General features: G+C 36.3%; 1 protein-coding gene across 4 annotated transcripts in view; it reads left to right on the top strand.

Annotated features, from left to right (window-relative positions):
* FNIP1 (folliculin interacting protein 1) overlaps positions 1-15,050 on the top strand; it is a 122,424-nt gene extending 107,374 nt beyond the window's left edge. For 2 of the 4 annotated variants that reach the window (XM_027969957.2, XM_027969958.2), the window contains 3 exons: positions 5,738-5,935; positions 10,287-10,402; positions 12,323-15,050. In XM_027969957.2, the coding sequence (XP_027825758.2) occupies positions 5,738-5,935; positions 10,287-10,402; positions 12,323-12,401 (393 nt within the window). In that variant the 3' untranslated portion in view covers positions 12,402-15,050. Of the gene's footprint in view, positions 1-5,737; positions 5,936-10,286 lie in introns of all 4 variants that reach the window. The other 2 variants (XM_060415623.1, XM_060415624.1) reach the window with 1 other exon arrangement.
* Positions 15,051-17,197: the final 2,147 nt, after the last annotated feature.

A 17,197-nucleotide genomic window follows, 5' to 3' on the forward strand; every position in this document is an offset into this window, starting at 1 on the left:
CCTAGTGTTTTGAGTTTTCTGTGCCCTACCCCCTTAAATCATGACCTAGTGTGGGGTTTTGTCGAATACTTTTGTGACTCTGTTGAAATGATCATGTGGGTTTTTCTGTTAATGTGATAGATTACATTGACTGATTTTTAGATGTTAATCCAATCTTTGTATTCCTAGGGGGAAAAATCCCATTTGGTTATGGTGTATAGAACTCATTTAGCATGTGAATTGACTTTGTGTGTGGTGTAAGATAGTAGTCCAGTTTCATTAAGCACCATTTATTGAAGAAACTATTCATGAGTCCTTAGTCAGATTAATTGAGCATATATACATGGGCTTATTTCTGTGCTCTTTGGTCTCTCATTGCTCAAATTTAAAAAACAACTTTTCTTCCTTTTATTGTTACAAATAACATTGATACTGTTGCTGCGTTTTATGAATTTAAGGTTATTTCTTTAGGCTAGATTCCCAGGAATGAAGATATTGACCAGTTTTTAAATTTAGAACTATTTTCATGTTCTTGTTGCATGTTTGGTATTTTCTTCTCCAAAGACAATGCTAGTTTGAACAGCAGTTTGTAATGTCCCTAAAACCTGTTTCCTTTAAAATATTGGGGTTCTCTCTCTTAAAAAAAAAAAAAGATAAATGAAGAAAACTGATTAGTTTTGAGGAAAGTATTTGTATCCAACCTCAAATACTTCCAGGTCACAAAATAGGAAATGTATTCTCAAGTAAGAATATGTTCCTATTGGGTATAGGCTGTTTCTTTCCAGAAGCTGATGATTAAGGAAAGGACTGAATTTGACTAACTTGAAATTTTATCAGATTAGGACATTGCTTATGATAATCCATTGAGTGAAAAGAAGTAGCTTCAGAATAAATCACTGGTACTGCCCCCTTGTTCCTTTAACAACTCCTAAAATGAATTTATACTGTTATACAGTGGAAATGACAAATAGATTCAAGGGATTAGATCTGATAGAGTACTTAAAGAACTATGTAACACTGTACAGGAGGCAGTGAACAAAACCATCCCCAAGAAGAAGAAATGCAGAAAGGTAAAATGGTTGTCTGAGGAGACCTTACAAATAGCTGAGAAAAGAAGAAAAGCAAAAGGCAAAGGAGAAGAGGAAAGATATATCCATCTGAATGCAGAATTTCCAAAGACTAGCAAGGAGAGATAAAAAAGCCTTCCTAAGTAAGTGATCAATGCAAATAGAGGAAAACAATAAAATGGGCAAGACTAGAGATCTCTTCAAAAAATTGATACCAAGGGAACATATCATGCAGAGAGACAGGCACACTAAAGGACAGAAATGGTATGGACCTAACAGAAGCAGATGATATTAAGAAGAGGTGGCAAGAACTATACAAAAAAGATCTCAATCACTTAGCTAAGCATGATTGTGTGATCACTCACCTAGAGCCAGGCATCCGAAACTGTGAAGTCAGGTTGTCCTTAGGAAGCATCACTATGAGCAAAACTAGTGGAGGTAATGGAATGTCAGCTGAGCTATATGAAATCCTAAAAGATGATGCTGTTAAAGTGCTGCAGTCAATATGCCAGCAAATTAGGAAAACTCGGCAGTGGCCACAGGACTGGAAAAGTTTAGTTTTCATTCCAATCCCAAAGAAGAGAAAGTGCAAGTCAATCAGTCAAGTCTTGTCTGTCTCTTTGCAACCCCATTGACTATATAGTCCATGGAATTTTCCAGGCCAGAATACTGGAGTGGGGAGCCTTTCCCTTCTTCTTCCCAATCCGGGATCAAACCCAGGTCTCCCGCATTGCAGGCGGATTCTTTACCAGCTGAGCAACTAGGGAAGCCATCCCAAAGAAAGGTAATGACAAAGAATGTTCAGATTAACACACAATTGCACTCATCTCACACGCTAGCAAAGTAGTGCTCAAAATTCTCCACGGTAGGCTTCAACACTATGTGAACTGAGAACTTCGAGATGTTCAAAATGTATTTAGAAAAGGCAGAGGAACCAGCTACCATCCATTGGATCATAGAAAAAGCAAGCGAATTCAGAAAATCATCTACATCATTGACTATGCTGAAGCTTTTGACTGTGTGGATCATAACAAACTGGAAAATTCTGAAAGAGATGAGAATACAAGACCACCTGACCTGCCTCCTGTGAAACCTGATACAGGTCAAAAAGCAGCAGTTAGAACTGGACATGGAACAACTGACAGGTTTCAAGTTGAGAAAGGAGTACGTCAAGGCTGTATATTGTCACCTTGCTTATTTAACTGTAAGCAGAGTACATCATGTGAACTGCCAGACTGGATGAAGCACAAGCTAGAATCAGGATTGCCGGGAAAAATATCAATAACCTCAGATATGCAGATGACACCACCCTTATGGCAGAAAGTAAAGAGGAACTAAAAAGCCTCTTGATGAAAGTAAAAGAGGAGAGCGAAAAAGTGGTTTTATTAAAATTCCGCATTCAGAAAACTAAGATCATGGCATCTGGTCCCATCACTTCATGGTAAATAGATGGGGGAAACAATGGAAACTGTGACAGTCTTTATTTTTATTTTCTTGGACTCCAAACTCAATGCAGATGGTGACTCCAGCCATGAAATTAAAAGACAGTTGCTCTTTTTAAGAAAAATGATGACAAACCTAGACAGCATATTAAAAAGCAGAGACATTACTGACAAAGGTTCATATAGTCAAAGCTATGGTTTTTCTAGTAGTCATGTATGGATGTGAGAGTTGGACCATAAAGAAAGCTGAGCGCTAAAGAGTGATGCTTTTAAATTGTGGTGTTGGAGAAGACTCTTGAGAGTCCCTTGGACTGCAAGGAGATCAAACCAGTCTATCCTAAAGGAAATCAATCCCAAATGTTCAACAGAGGAACTGATGCTGAAGCTGAAACTCCAGTACTTTGGCCACCTGATGTGAAGAACTGACTCATTGTAAAAGACCATGATGCTGGGAAAGATTGAAAGCAGCAGGAGAAGCAGATGACAGAGAATGAGTTGGTTAGATGGCATCACCATGAGTTTGAGCAAGGTACAGGAGTTGGTGATGGATAGGGAAGCCTGGTGTGCTGCAGTGCGTGGGGTGGCAGAGTCGGACCTGACTCAGTGACTGAACTGAACTGTAAGTGAGTTTGATTTGGATCAGTTGTAGTCTCAGACTTGGGTTTTAGGCCCTTCTTTCTTGGGAAACTGGGCTTCCCTGGTGGCTCAGAGGGTAAAGAATCTGCCTGCAATGCGGGAGACCCGGGTTTGATCCTGGGGTCAGAATGATCCCCTGGAGAAGGGCATGGCAACCCATTCCAGTATTCTTGCTTGGAGAATTCCATGACAGAGGAGCTTGTAGAGTCCATGGCGTTGCAAAGAATTGGACATGACTGAGAAACTAATACTTCTTCGGAAACTACTGATGTGGGCTCATTTTCCTTTATCTTAACAGAAAAAATGGCTTTTAAAATCTTAGCCATGTGACTTTTGATTGAGGAGCTATAAAGTGAATTTCTAAAGTAATTTTTAAGCCTTTAAAAAAGAGATATGTTTATTTCATAGCAGTTTCCTCATTACCTGTTTAGGCATTTCCTTGTGAGGCTAGTAGATGGACTTCCATTGTAATTCTCATCTCCTGAAGATGCCCTCTGCTTTTGCAAGAAGTATCTTCCTTTAACAGCTTGTTTTCCACTTAAATTATTTAATCCTATCTCCCACTGTATTTTTCTTTTATAAGAACAAAAGTAGTTACATTGAACATATATTCACTCTTTTCTTGTTTCTTAAAAATGTAAGATTTACCTTATCTCTTTACATGTATATACCATTTCCAAAATTATGTTTCAGTATTGAAGTTGATGAAAAGTATTATATCCTTGGTAAGAGTTGAATAAGAAATATTTAACTACCATTTATAAAAATAAATACAGAATTTAGAGTTCCATGGGAAGTCTTCACAGTTAGCTTTCTAGCCTCCTCCTCTGCATTCTTTTGTTTCCCGCTTCTCAGTATCATATTTCACAAATTTGGTTACATGCATCTACTTCTCATTTTGAGTCTTTTCATGGTATTCCCCTTTACAGAATTATCCATAATCCTCTTCCATTTTTCATTAGGAATGCTATTCATACTGCAGTGTCATATCCTTGTGTTCCTTCTACTGTGTAACTTCCAGTCATAGAGAACCCACTGTTCCCCTCCTCTGGTACCCCAGCACTTGGTGACTGTTTAATTTGTTACACAAGTGTTTTCATAGCTGCATATGTATTTCTTTTTATCTCCTTCATAGGACTGTGAGCTCCCTTCTCTTTGTTTCCTTAGCATCAAGCAAAAAGCTTTATTCTGGACCAGGAGATATCCCTGTGAGGGGTGGGCGGGGATGCCAAACTTGGGTTTTTCCAGGAGTAAACTTGTTACATTCTTGCTGTGAAATTTTAGTAATAGTGAGAGTTATAAAGGAGAAAAGCCATAGGGTTTAAGTATTTCAGGTTGTAGTTTATATTTCAGTCTTACTGCCAATATGTTAATTCATACGGCCAATGGTGAAGAAAGCCTTACCTTTCTGAATACAGAAAGACGTATTGAGCATCTCTTATTTATGGTGGTACTGTGTACTTAATTCTTCGTGGGTAAACCATGGGAACCCAAGGGCACAGGCATATGCCTGTGGTGGTTTTATCCACATATGTGAGCTAAAAATGTTTTCTCTCTATTTCTTAAATTTTCTTATTTAAATATCATTTAGGTGAATGCTTCTGATAGAAATTTAAGCAATATAAAGACATACAAAGCAAAAAGTGAAAATTCTCTATACTCTTAATATTTCGTACTTCTTCACAGAAAACTTTATAATAAACAGTTTGATTTGAGTATTTTCTTTTTTCTACACATTTTCATTTAGATAAAGATCTGAGTTTTTAAGAACATAACTGGGATATAGTGTGTGCGTGCACGTGCTCAGTCATGTCTGATTCTTTGCAGCTCCGTTGTAGCCTAACAGGCTCCTCTGTCTGTGGAATTTTCCAGGCAGGAATACTGGAGTGGGTTGCCATTTCCTCTTCTAGGGGATCTTCCCAAACTAGGGATTAAACCCTCATCTCTTGTGTCTCCTGCCTTGCTTGGCAGGTGGATTCTTTACTACTATACTACCTGGGAAGCTGCGTGTGGTCACTTTTCTCCCACCCATTTAACCAAGTATCCTGAGATGAAACATGTTAGTATGTGTTGATTTGTCTCCTTTTTAACTGCTGTATCTGTACTCTGGATATATATTTTTGTAAAATAGAAAAACCTAGCACACATACCTAGGAAGAGATAATCAAGGGATAGCCTCTGAGGTGCTCAAACAAATTGATGCCTGACTAGATGGGATAGTTAGCACAGAACCTTACCATTGACCTTTCATGTGAATTTATTTCCTTCCTATTTTTAAAATATTTAGCTCTTTCAAAGTAAAAGTATTTTCTTTCAGTTGTCTGGCGCATAGTTGTCACTCAGTAAATCTGTTGAATGATCAGAATACTGGTAAAATTCAAGTTCTGGATTAAAATTCTGATAATGAATGTTTTATGATTTCTATAAGATATCTCAGGGTATTTGTTACTGAGCTACTTTCTTCACCGTCAAGGATTCTTTGGCAGTAGCTCTCAGAAGTTTCATATTCCTTTGTTTTGTTTTTGTCTAGTTTCTCTTCCTTGCCCATCCCATTAACAGTATCTTTGAAAACTTTTCTTTTTTTAAGATGATTTCTTTTCCTTTTTTTTCCAGCATCCAGTATTGGATGAACCAATAGCAGAAGCTGTCTGTATTATAGCAGATATGGATAAATGGACTGTTCAAGTGGCCAGTAGCCAGAGACGAATGACAGATAATAAATTGGGAAAAGAAGTGTTGGTTTCCAGTCTTGTTTCCAATCTGCTTCATTCCACTCTTCAGCTTTATAAACATAACCTGTCTCCAAATTTTGTAAGTATGTGTAAGGCTTGAATTACTATGGGCACTGTGATAGCTAACTTAACCCTATTGTTATTCATGTGCCTACATTGAATACTACTGTTATCTTCATTATTATTTTCTTGAAAGAAGGTGTTATGGACTACAGTGTTTGTGTTCCTCTAAAATCAATATGTTGAAGCCATACTCTGCAATGTGATGGCCTTTGAGAAATAATTAGGGTTAGATTAGGTTACGGAGAAGGCAGTGGCACCCCACTCCAGTACTCTTGCCTGGAAAATCCCATGGATGGAGGAGCCTGGTAGGCTGCAGTCCATGGGGTCGCTAAGAGTCGGGCACAACTGAGCAACTTCACTTTCACTTTTCATTTTCATGCATTGGAGAAGGAAATGGCAACCCACTCCAGTGTTCTTGCCTGGAGAATCCCAGGGATGGGGAGCCTGATGGGCTGCCGTCTATGGGGTCGCACAGAGTCGGATACGACTGAAGTGACTTAGCAGCAGGTTATGAGAGTGGGACTCTCATTATGAGATTAGTGGCCTTAAAAGAAGAGGAAGAGAGCGATTCCATTTACTCTACCGTGTGAGGACACAGGGAGAAGGGAGCCCTCTGCTAGCCAGGAAGAGAGATCTCACTAAAACTCAGCCATCCTGGCACCCTGATCTCAGACTCCCAGTTTCCAGAGCTGTGAGAAAATAATTATCTGTTATTTAAGCCATTGAGTCTGTGGTACTTTGTTATTGCAACTCAAGCTAAGACAGAAAAGGATATGTACACATACTTGTCTATATAGTCTACTTCTGCAGTACCTGGCTTAGTATTATGTGAAGTAATGACATGTAACAAGCCCTAAGCTCTGTGCAGAATGTCAGTGCATTGTGTAGCCTCATTTTCATATTAGGACTTTGGATGATTTTTTAAAAAATTATTTATTTATTTATTTGGCTGTGCCAAGTCTTAGTTGCAGTATTTGGGATTTAGTTCCCTGACCAGGGATTGAATCCAGGGCCCCTGCACTGGGAGTGTGGAGTCTTAGCCACTGAACCACCAGGGAAGTCCCTGGGTGATCCTTTTTTATAACACTGATAACCTTTTTCTGAAGATGCCATTTCTAAGATTTCAAGATTCTTTCCTTCTTTGGTTAGGAGAACTGTAATACAGCATAGTTAAAGACCTTTGTAGATCAACAAGACAAAAGCTATGAACGATAGACACAGAGCTGGCGTTATACTCAGTGATTAAAGACTAATAAAAGTTTTATCCTTAAGAACAGGGAGAAAATGTGGTTGTTCACCTTCACCACTGTTTCTCAACATAGTATTGGAAAGTCATAACCAGAGCAGTTAGGCAAGAAAAGAAGCAAAAGGTATCGTAATTGGAAAAAAAGAAAACTATCTGTGTTTGCAGATATGATCTTATATGTAGGAAACTAAGATTCCACCAAAAAACTCTGATAGAGTTAATAAATGGATTTAGCAAAGATGTAAGATAAATCAGCATGTAAAGATAGTTGCATTCACATATGCTAGGAATGAACAGTCTTGAAGAAGAAATGAAGAAAGCAATTACAGTAGCATTAAAAGAATAAATTACTTAGGAATATATTTCACCAAGGAGGCAAAATACTTCTACATTGAAAACTACAAAACATCTCTGATAGAAATTAAAGACATAAATAAATGAAAGTCATTTCACATTGTTTGGAAGACTCTAAGAATGAAACTGGGGGAGTTACTCCTCCTAATTTTAAAACTTTATATAAAGGGACAGTAATCAAAACAGTGTGTTAGTATCATAAGGACAGACATATAGACCAATTGATTATAGTATTCCCCCAAATAAACCCTAACATACATGGTCAATCGATTTTTGACAAGGAAGCCAAGACTATTCAAAGGGGAAAAGGAGTCTTTGCAGCAAATCCTACTGAGAAAACAGGATGTGTGCGTGTCCCTAGAGAAGGGAAAGGCTACCCACTCCAGTATTCCAGCCTAGAGAAAAGTGGATATCCACATGCAAAAGAATGAAGTTGAATCATTACTTTACGCCATTAATAAAAATGGACTTTAACTTAAATCTAAACTTAAAAAAACCAACTAAATTTAAATATTAAACTGTAAAACTCTAAAGAAAATATAGGGGATAATCTTCATGATACTGGAGTTAGCAGTGATTCCTTGGACGTGGCATCAAAAGGACAGACAGTAAAGGAAAAGTAGATAAATTGGGACTTCATCGAGCTAAAAACTTTTGTGTATCAACAGAGGGAAAAGACAATGACAGGACAGGAGAAAATATTTACTAATCATACATCTGAAAAGAGATTGATATCCAGAATACATAGAGAACTCGTACAACTCAGCAAAGAAACAAGTCAAAAAATAGGCAAAGGACCTGAGTAGACACTTCTCTAAAGAAGATAAACAAATAGCCGGTAAATACATGAGAAGTATTCAATAACATCCATTAGTTATTAGGAAAGTGAAAATCAAAACCACATTGAGATACCATTTCACACCCATAAGGATGGTTTTGATCAAATAAACCCCCAAAATAACAAATATTGAATACAGAGAAATCAGAACTGTTATGCATTGCTGGTGGGAATGTAAAATGGTGTAGCTGGTGTGGAAACAGTTTGGCAGTTCCTCAAAAAGTTTAACATTGTATTAAATGTCATGTGGTCCAGCAGGTCTGCTTCTATATTTATAATCAAAATAACTGAAGGCAGGGGCCGAACAGTTGTTCCCTGTTTTTCACAGCAGTATTACTTACAGTAGACAAAATTGGAAACGACTCATGTCCACCAGTAAATGATGTATAATACACAGAATGGAATATTTCAGCTATAAAGCGGAAGGAAATTCTGATACATGGTACAGCAGGGTTGGAACGTTATGCTAAGTGAAATAAGCAAAATAAAAAAGGACAGATATTATGTGGTCCACTTACATACTGCTGAGTCACTTTAGTCGTGTCCAACTCTGTGCGACCCCAGAGATGGCAGCCCACCAGGCTCCCGCATCCTTGGGATTCTCCAGGCAAGAACACTGGAGTGGGTTGCCATTTCCTTCTCCAATGCATGAAAATGAAAAGTGAAAGTGAAGTCGCTCAGTCGTATCCAACTCTTAGCGACCCCATGGACTGCAGCCTACCAGGCTCCTCCATCCATGGGATTTTCCAGGCAAGAGTACTGGAGTGGGGTGCCATTGCCTTCTCTGCCACTAACATAAGGTGTCTGGAATAGGCATGTTCATAGAAACAGAATAGATAGGTTACTAGGAGTTGGGGAAGGAGGGCATAAAGGGCTATTGAATACTGGGTATAGAGTTTCTGTTTGGGATAATGAAAATCTTCTGGAAATGGATAGTGATGATGGTGTACAACATTGTGAATATACTTAATAACATTGAATTGTGTGCCTGACAGGTGATATGGCAAGTTTGTGTGTATGAATCCTATTGCTAACATATGTTTTATAGATATTTTCTTTTTCACTTAAGGCATTTTCAGTCTACATGAGTATTATATTAATACTACCAAAAATACACCACAAAAGAATGTGTGCCAAGAAATCTATTCAGTTTTTTTTTTCCTGAAGAAAAAGAAAATGTGTTTTTATTAGGAGCTTTAACAGCAGCCAGTTTTCATACGAGAGAAATACTCTGCAGGAATTTAGTATTTTAGCACCTACCCCTCATGCTTTTTCTTCGTATATATATATATATATATACATATATATATATACTAACAATTCACATAAAAAGACACTTATTTTAGTGACTTGTGCAAGTTAATTGACAAGAAACAAAATGTATATGTGTTAGTTTTTAATATTCCAGCCTAGAAACATTTCTTCTAGTGAGGCCTATAGAGCATTCTCTATGAGCTGCTGGAAATGTTTTCTTTTGCTTTACATAGGAGAATGCAGCCTTCTAATGTAAATATATTTGAAGTATATTAATTTATAAGAGTGTTTTAGTTATCAAATTTGGAATAAAAACTTATTTTTCAAAGTTCTAGATATGGATGGTGGTGATAAGTTGCGAAACCTTTTGAATGTACTTAATGCCTCTCAGTTGTATAAAGTAGTTAAAATGGTAACTCATATGTAAAATGGTTAACTTTATATTATATGTAATTTACCACATTAAAAAAATAGTTCTGTAGAATCTGAATCTTTGCTACAAGCTAGTGAGTTTACACTCCTTTAGCTAAAATTGCATGCTTTAAAAATATGCTCCAAATTTTAGATTATGTTGGAATAGCTAAGTAGAATTGTCAAAGTATAATGCTTTGGAATTTGCCATTACTTTGAGTTGTGTGTTTTCTGACCTTGTTCTTGGTTCCCTCCTAACTGCAGTGTGTAATGCATCTTGAAGATCGGTTACAGGAGCTGTACTTCAAGAGCAAAATGCTGTCTGAGTACCTGAGGGGGCAGATGCGTGTTCATGTCAAGGAGCTAGGAGTGGTTCTAGGGTATGTTCCTGATTTTCTCTGGCTTTGCTTTTTAATTGCACTGTCTTTATTTAGGCAAGGAACATTCACCAAAATTGCCTTTTTCTTTTTAAATTGTTGTCTTGTTAGAAGCTGTACAGTATTATCATCTGGGTTGTGCTCTACAATATAAAAGCAGAACCTTGTCTTGGACTGATGTGAAAGGCAGTGTCCCTGTGCAGTTCACTAGATTGAGAATATAGTTTAATAGAAATGAATTAAAATATAAATTTTTGCATTAGAAAAGTTGAATATTCATTTTTATTTAGTAAATATATTATAAACTCATCATTCCCAGCATTTGCCCTGTCATCCAGATGAACTAATTGAAGAAGTAATGGCCCTCTGTGGATGGTGGTATATTATCTACGTATTTATTGTTCCTTCTCCATTTTTTATATATTATGTCTTAATGCTCTGCAGTTATTCCTGGGAAGAAGCCAGTTATGTAAAACGCTAACTGAAGGACAGAGAGGAAGCTGGCGGGAGTCATAGTATAGCCCCTTTCATTACGTCCTGTGGCCACTTTCCCTGTGTTCTTTGCCCACTTTTCATGTGTGTGTGTGTGTGTGTGTGTGTGTGTGTGTGTGTGTGTGTGTGCACAGGTGCATGAATTATTTCTTGAAATACTGGTTGAATAAATTAAAACAAGCTGGAACTTTTGTCTAGTTTTAGCTTTTATGAAGGGAGAAACAGCCAGTATTGAGCTACTACTGTATGTCTGAAACCAGATTAAATTCTTTCATTAATGTTATTCCTTAGCATCCAGATTGGAAATGATTCTGTGTGTGTGAAGCTTTTTATTTTTTAAAAGTTTAAACTAATTTTTAAGGTAATGTATATACAGTGTACATGCATTTTGGCATAAAGTGAAAAGTAAGTTGTATCATCTTTTCCACAATTTATGTTTTCATCCAAACACAGTTAATGATTGTTTCTTCTAGAATTTTTAAATGTGTAGGGTTAAAAGTACAAATTCGTTTGTACTCTATTTGCCATTCTGCAACTTGCCTTTTAATGAATCTTGAATGTTCATTTAAGCACATCCCACACATACTGGTCTATATAATTTTTAAAGGCTATATTGCATTCCATTATATAGTGTTTAGATTATTTTCAGTAGTTTGCTATTACAGATCAGTGCTGGAATCAGTATAATTCTTTAAAGTATATAGGATACATTATTTGAAGTAGAATTTTTGAATTAAAGGACGTGTATTAAATTGTTGATAGATCTTGGTATTTATTTTGACAAGCAATAGTAAATTCTATTCAGAAAGTACCAGAATAAATTCCCACAAACAGTGGGAAGCACACTCTTCCTACTACTTTTATTACCAAACTTTAATTTTTGCTAAGCTACTTGCTGAAAAATGAAATCTGATTTTATTCAGATTTATTCTCTAACCATGAGTGAGTCTACATAACTTATTTTGATGTTTATTGGCCAGTTTTCTTTTCCTGTACATTATTTGTGGTAGATTATACTTTTAAGAGGCTTCCATTACTTCTTTCCAGTAAATCTTACTATAGAAACATTCGTATCCAGAACAATAGGGCTGCATACTATCATTCTGTTATTATATAGTATTTCATAGACATCATCACTTTTCCTGATGCATGGCCCATCAGCAGATCACCGAGATGGTTTTCTACATTAAGACTTCGTTTCTGTTGCATTTCAGAGGTTTCCTTTTTTAAAAAAATCTTTGGTTATGGTTTTTACTTACGGAAAAATTTCTTATTTTCATTATCTTGAGTTCTCTTCCCCTTTTCATTTTGACCATGGTGGCCAGTGTCCTTGATTGGAGATGTATAGTGATCTTACAGGTAGCAGTCTTTTGCATGTAGGACTTATGTACTGGGCACAAAAAACCTGAACTGAGATTTTTTTTTTTCTAGGATTGAATCCAGCGATCTTCCTCTCTTGGCTGCCGTAGCAAGCACTCACTCCCCGTATGTTGCTCAGATACTACTCTAACATAAAGGCTGTTGGAAATTAACTTCAGTGAAAAGTTACGTAGAAACCAAGGAAACAGTCACAACATGCATTTATGGCAGTGTTCTTTCTCCTTCAGACTTTCATCTGAATGAGTCAGTCACCTTGGTATTCTGCATTGCAGTGCATATCGTGTCACCATTGGATGACTTTTTCATTTTAATTGGACTTCTGGCTGGTGGTAGATTTTTAACCAAGTGAAACTAAAAAAAGCATTTGGGGGAAAAGCATTCGAAGAAGCCACATTGTAACTTAGAAGTTTCTATAAAATGAGTAACGTTGAAGAATTTGATTATGATCACTACATTCTTGCCACAGCTCATAAGTAGCAACAGATATCTCACTAAATGGCTCAGAAATAGTCATTTCACTAGTTTTCTTTGTTTCTAAGGTACAAAGATCTATAGAGTTGTGATTATTTGGTTTTGTTTGTTTGTTTTTCAATTCAAAATAGCTAATTTCTAAGTATTTCTCAATATTTTAAACAACTTTTAATTAAAATAAACTCAGAATAAAGTATATAAATTTGTGTTATGTTATCCACCCAAGTGTACATATGTATCTATTTTTTAAAAAACCAGAGGTAGAAATACAAGATTGGTAAACATGCCTTTTTAAAGATATATTTTCAACTAGTAGTAATTGTATATAGTGTTGAAATATTACTTTCCGGTGATTTTTCTGTTTCACACACCCTAAACTATAAGTAAAGCCAATCTTTTTTTAAGGTTGAGGAATGTAGATTCCCAAAATAAGAATACTACTTTATACCATTTGTTTTGTTTATAAGCTAATTCTTATGAATGTTAATATTTACATATTTGCATCTAATTTAATAAATTAAAATTGGGATTAAAAATTGCACCAAAGCATTGGCAGAAATAATACTATTTTCTTTAAAAGTGCTCAGGTAGCCGAGGCCCTTGGTTTTCGGTATCAAGCCCTTCTTGAACCCATAGGAACTGAATATTTGTTTCACTGCTTCATAATATTCAATTTACACTAACAAAACTCATTAATTCTTAAAATTTTCTTTTCTCTAATAGCTCCTCCCTTCCAATAGCTATTTTTTTTTCAAAGAGTTCAACTTTTCAGTTGTAATTGTTTTTGTATATACTGGGGAGGGTTGTTTGTGTGAAAGGCTAATATGGAACCAAACTCTTGTAAGTAATGTAAATAGAAAGATGGGTAGATAAAGTTTTCAATATGCTCTACTACCTCAGTTTACTTGAAATACTACATTATATTAATAGTTTATCCTTTACTTATCTGGTCTAAGATGCTCTTAATGTAAGAAGTGAAACTGGTTTCTGCTTTCATGAACTATTTTCATCATAATCAGCTGATTAGCTTAAAACTGAAAACCACTTGCTTATTCTGTTACTAAGTATCTTTTCTGTATAATGCATCCATTCTTGCTATTTAAATTTTCAGTAATTAAGGAAATTTCTGTGGTTTATTTAGTTTTTGACCTCAAATTTATAGCATTGGGTCACATTTTACCTTGTTCTAATCTCCAGCTAGACTGAGATGAAATGGTTATTTTAATGGAATGTAAACCTGAAGTTGGTGTGCCTGCAGGCAGTTTGGCCCCTGTATCCTGTCAGCTGTTTTAGTGCCTGATTCTCCCATGGGTGACTTGCTGTCAAAGAGTGTTTGTAGATATATTTTCATTGGCATAGTTTTTTTAGTCTATTCATTAAAGACATTATCTGGTCTGTTGTTTTGAATTTTATGAATCAGTCTCTTTTTCTGAATTCAGAATATGGAAAAGATTGTATGTGGGCCACTTACATTTTTTCTCATTATAGTTCAGGATACGTAGCAGGTAAACAATGTCTGTTATTGTGTCTTATTTTTTAAATTAATCATCAAACTATTCACAGTCCTATTTATTTGAAATCTGTAATAAATTACCATTTTGGAAATCTGGTTTTCAACAAATGGATGGCTCATGCTACTGTAATTCTTAAAACTAAGCTTCGTATAGAATCATTAATCCTTACAGGATTCCTGAGTTTTACAATTTACCATCCTGTAATTTTTGCTCTGTTTGTTATAGTTATTCTTTCATTACACAAAGCCCAAGCAATGAACTGCTACTTCTTTGAAGTATAGTCATTATGATGAATGTGAAAAGAATTTTGGCCTTTTCAAAATAATTTTTCAACTTCTTATGGTACAGACAGATATGTAGTACACATTTTAAAAACCTATTTGTTGCAGCAGGAAATGAAAAAGGAATCTTTTACATTATAGATTTAAAACTAATTTTTCCTGTATATAAACTAACTGTTTTGATTTTAAATGTTCCTGGCTTTTATTAATGTGTCTTAATTTTGAGTTTGACAATGTTAAGTGCAATAAACATAGTAGCACAGATTTCATTTTGTTGCAATTGGCATACACTGGGGATGATCACTTAAAAAAACAAACATTTTATACAATGCCTACTTCTGCTAGATGTCTTATGAGATTGTTTTGCTTTCTCTAAGTTATTTAGATGGTGGGAGATGTAAAATGTAAATACGTGTTCCTTGTTCTGTATACATTTCTCAAATGTACGCCTGTATTATAATAACCTCCCAGTTCTAGGGGATATTTGTGCAATAAATACACATGTCAATTTGATGGATGATCTTGGGTCTTTTTTTCACATTTAATAAGGTATATGTAACATTGTGGACTCTGTTGCCGGCCCATCTGGATTCTTTTCCCATGTGTGACACCTGTAGGCAGGGACCTTGTTCAAATGTCCTCTAAGTTTGTCCTTCTCTAATCCAAAATTTCTATATTGATAATTTAGTTGAATCTACCTTATGAGGTGGTAAGAATCAAATGAAATAATGAATATCAAGAATTTATCTCAATGCTTGACGGTACACTCAGTAATGTTGGTATGTTGCTAGGTGGAGGAGGGCATGGCGACCCACTCCAGTATCCTTGCCTGGAGAATCCCCATGGACAGAGGAGCCTGGTGGGCTATGGTTCATGGGGTTGCAAAGAGTCGGACATGACTGTAGTGACTTCGCGCATACACAGCATGGTTGCTAGGTAATCTGTCCAGCCTTTCCTGTATAGCCCCTATTTGTTTTATTGTGGGCAGAATTTAACATACATTCTTTTGAGTTAAAATATAGTAACCAAAAAATACGATCTATTCTTATATTTAACCTAATCTTCATGATGACAAATTGGAAATTTCTTTAAATGCTTTTATAAAAACAACTGAAAATTACTTAAAACCTAGAAGCCGCCATGTAAACCTGGGGAATCTTCCTGACCCAGGGATCAAACCCAGGTCTCCCACAATGCAGGCAGATGCTTTAACCTGTGATCCACCAGGGAAGCCCAATTAAAATTACTACTTATTTTAAATTCCTATCTCAGACCAGAATGCTTCCAACTAGGATGTGGTGACAAATGCGTTGTAAAGCTATCTGAGATTCCTTTTGTTTGTCTTTGCCATTGTAGGAGGTAGGGGTGGGATGGCAAGTGGAACCAAACATGAGCTGAAGGTGCACTGGGGGCTGGGGAATTGTAACTCTGAGTGAGAAGGATTTAGGCAGATAGAAAAGAGGGAAGTTGGAGAGTGTAGTGCTTCCTGTTGTTGCTTTATAGTTCAGATTGTGGACTTGACTATGTTTGTTCTAAACTTCCCTAAACAAAGAAAATACTGACAATCCAAAAGAGTTTTTCAAAGATTTTTAAAGTTTTAAAAGAAATTTTAAACAGATTTTTTAAGTGGATGAAATTTCCATCTGTTTTTTTTTTTTTTTTTCCCCAGGAGAACTTTTGGTCTTAAAACATATGCTTGGGTCAGAGGCTCCTTTCTTGCCCACACCCCAGGACTTTGTCCTCTTATAACCTTTCCTTTAAAAGGAACTCCACTTTTCATAAAAGTGGGAGCCTAGACTGATTCCTTTATTAGGTTGCACACAGCTCTCTGCCCAGGTCAACACTATCTGACTAGACCTCCCATAGATACATGTGTATTTACTCTAAGGAGGATATTAAGTTGAAGAGGTTTGAGATGCCTTCCTTTCCAAGTAACCATTGTATCAAGGAGGATTCCAAAACATGTCTTTATATTCACCCCAGCACTCAAAGTAAGATTATTGATAAAAGCAGTGATACCTAAATTTTCTGAAAGGGAATAACATTGTTGACGTCTCATGTAAATATAAGGAAGATACTATTATATCCTCAAGAAACTTTTGATGCCATTTTTGTGTCACACATTTGGTTCAGCACTCAGAAGTCAGTATCTTTCAACGTTGGAATTAATAAGATGGGTCTGACTAGCCAGAACCTGAGACAATTTAAAGTAGTTTTCAAACCTGGTTTCGTATGAGAAACATCTAGATAGTGCTTGGAAAGTATTTCTAGACCCCACCCTCAAAGATTCTTATTCAATGATAGAAAGTGACCTTCTGGATTTAGGCCAGCAAGTGCTCTTATTTCCCCAGTAGTAGTGACTCAGTCTCCCAGCAACCCCAAATCTCACTTCCTATGCCATTTCTGCTGCTGCTCAGTCGCTTCAGTCGTATCCGACTCTGTGCGACTCCATAGATGGCAGCCCACCAGGCTCCCTCGTCCCTGGGATTCTGTTGGTCTGCTGCTGTTCTGCAAAGATGGTAATATGATTGTGTATGCATTCAGTCTTACATAATAGAGTAGTTGCTTAGCCAGACATATATCTTTTCCATAGGAGAGCAATCAAGTTCCTATCTTTCTAACAGCAAAATCTTCTCTTAATCACTTAGTCTTTAGATAGT

This window comes from Ovis aries, chromosome 5 (genome assembly GCF_016772045.2).
Source record: "Ovis aries strain OAR_USU_Benz2616 breed Rambouillet chromosome 5, ARS-UI_Ramb_v3.0, whole genome shotgun sequence".
NCBI lineage: Eukaryota > Metazoa > Chordata > Mammalia > Artiodactyla > Bovidae > Ovis > Ovis aries.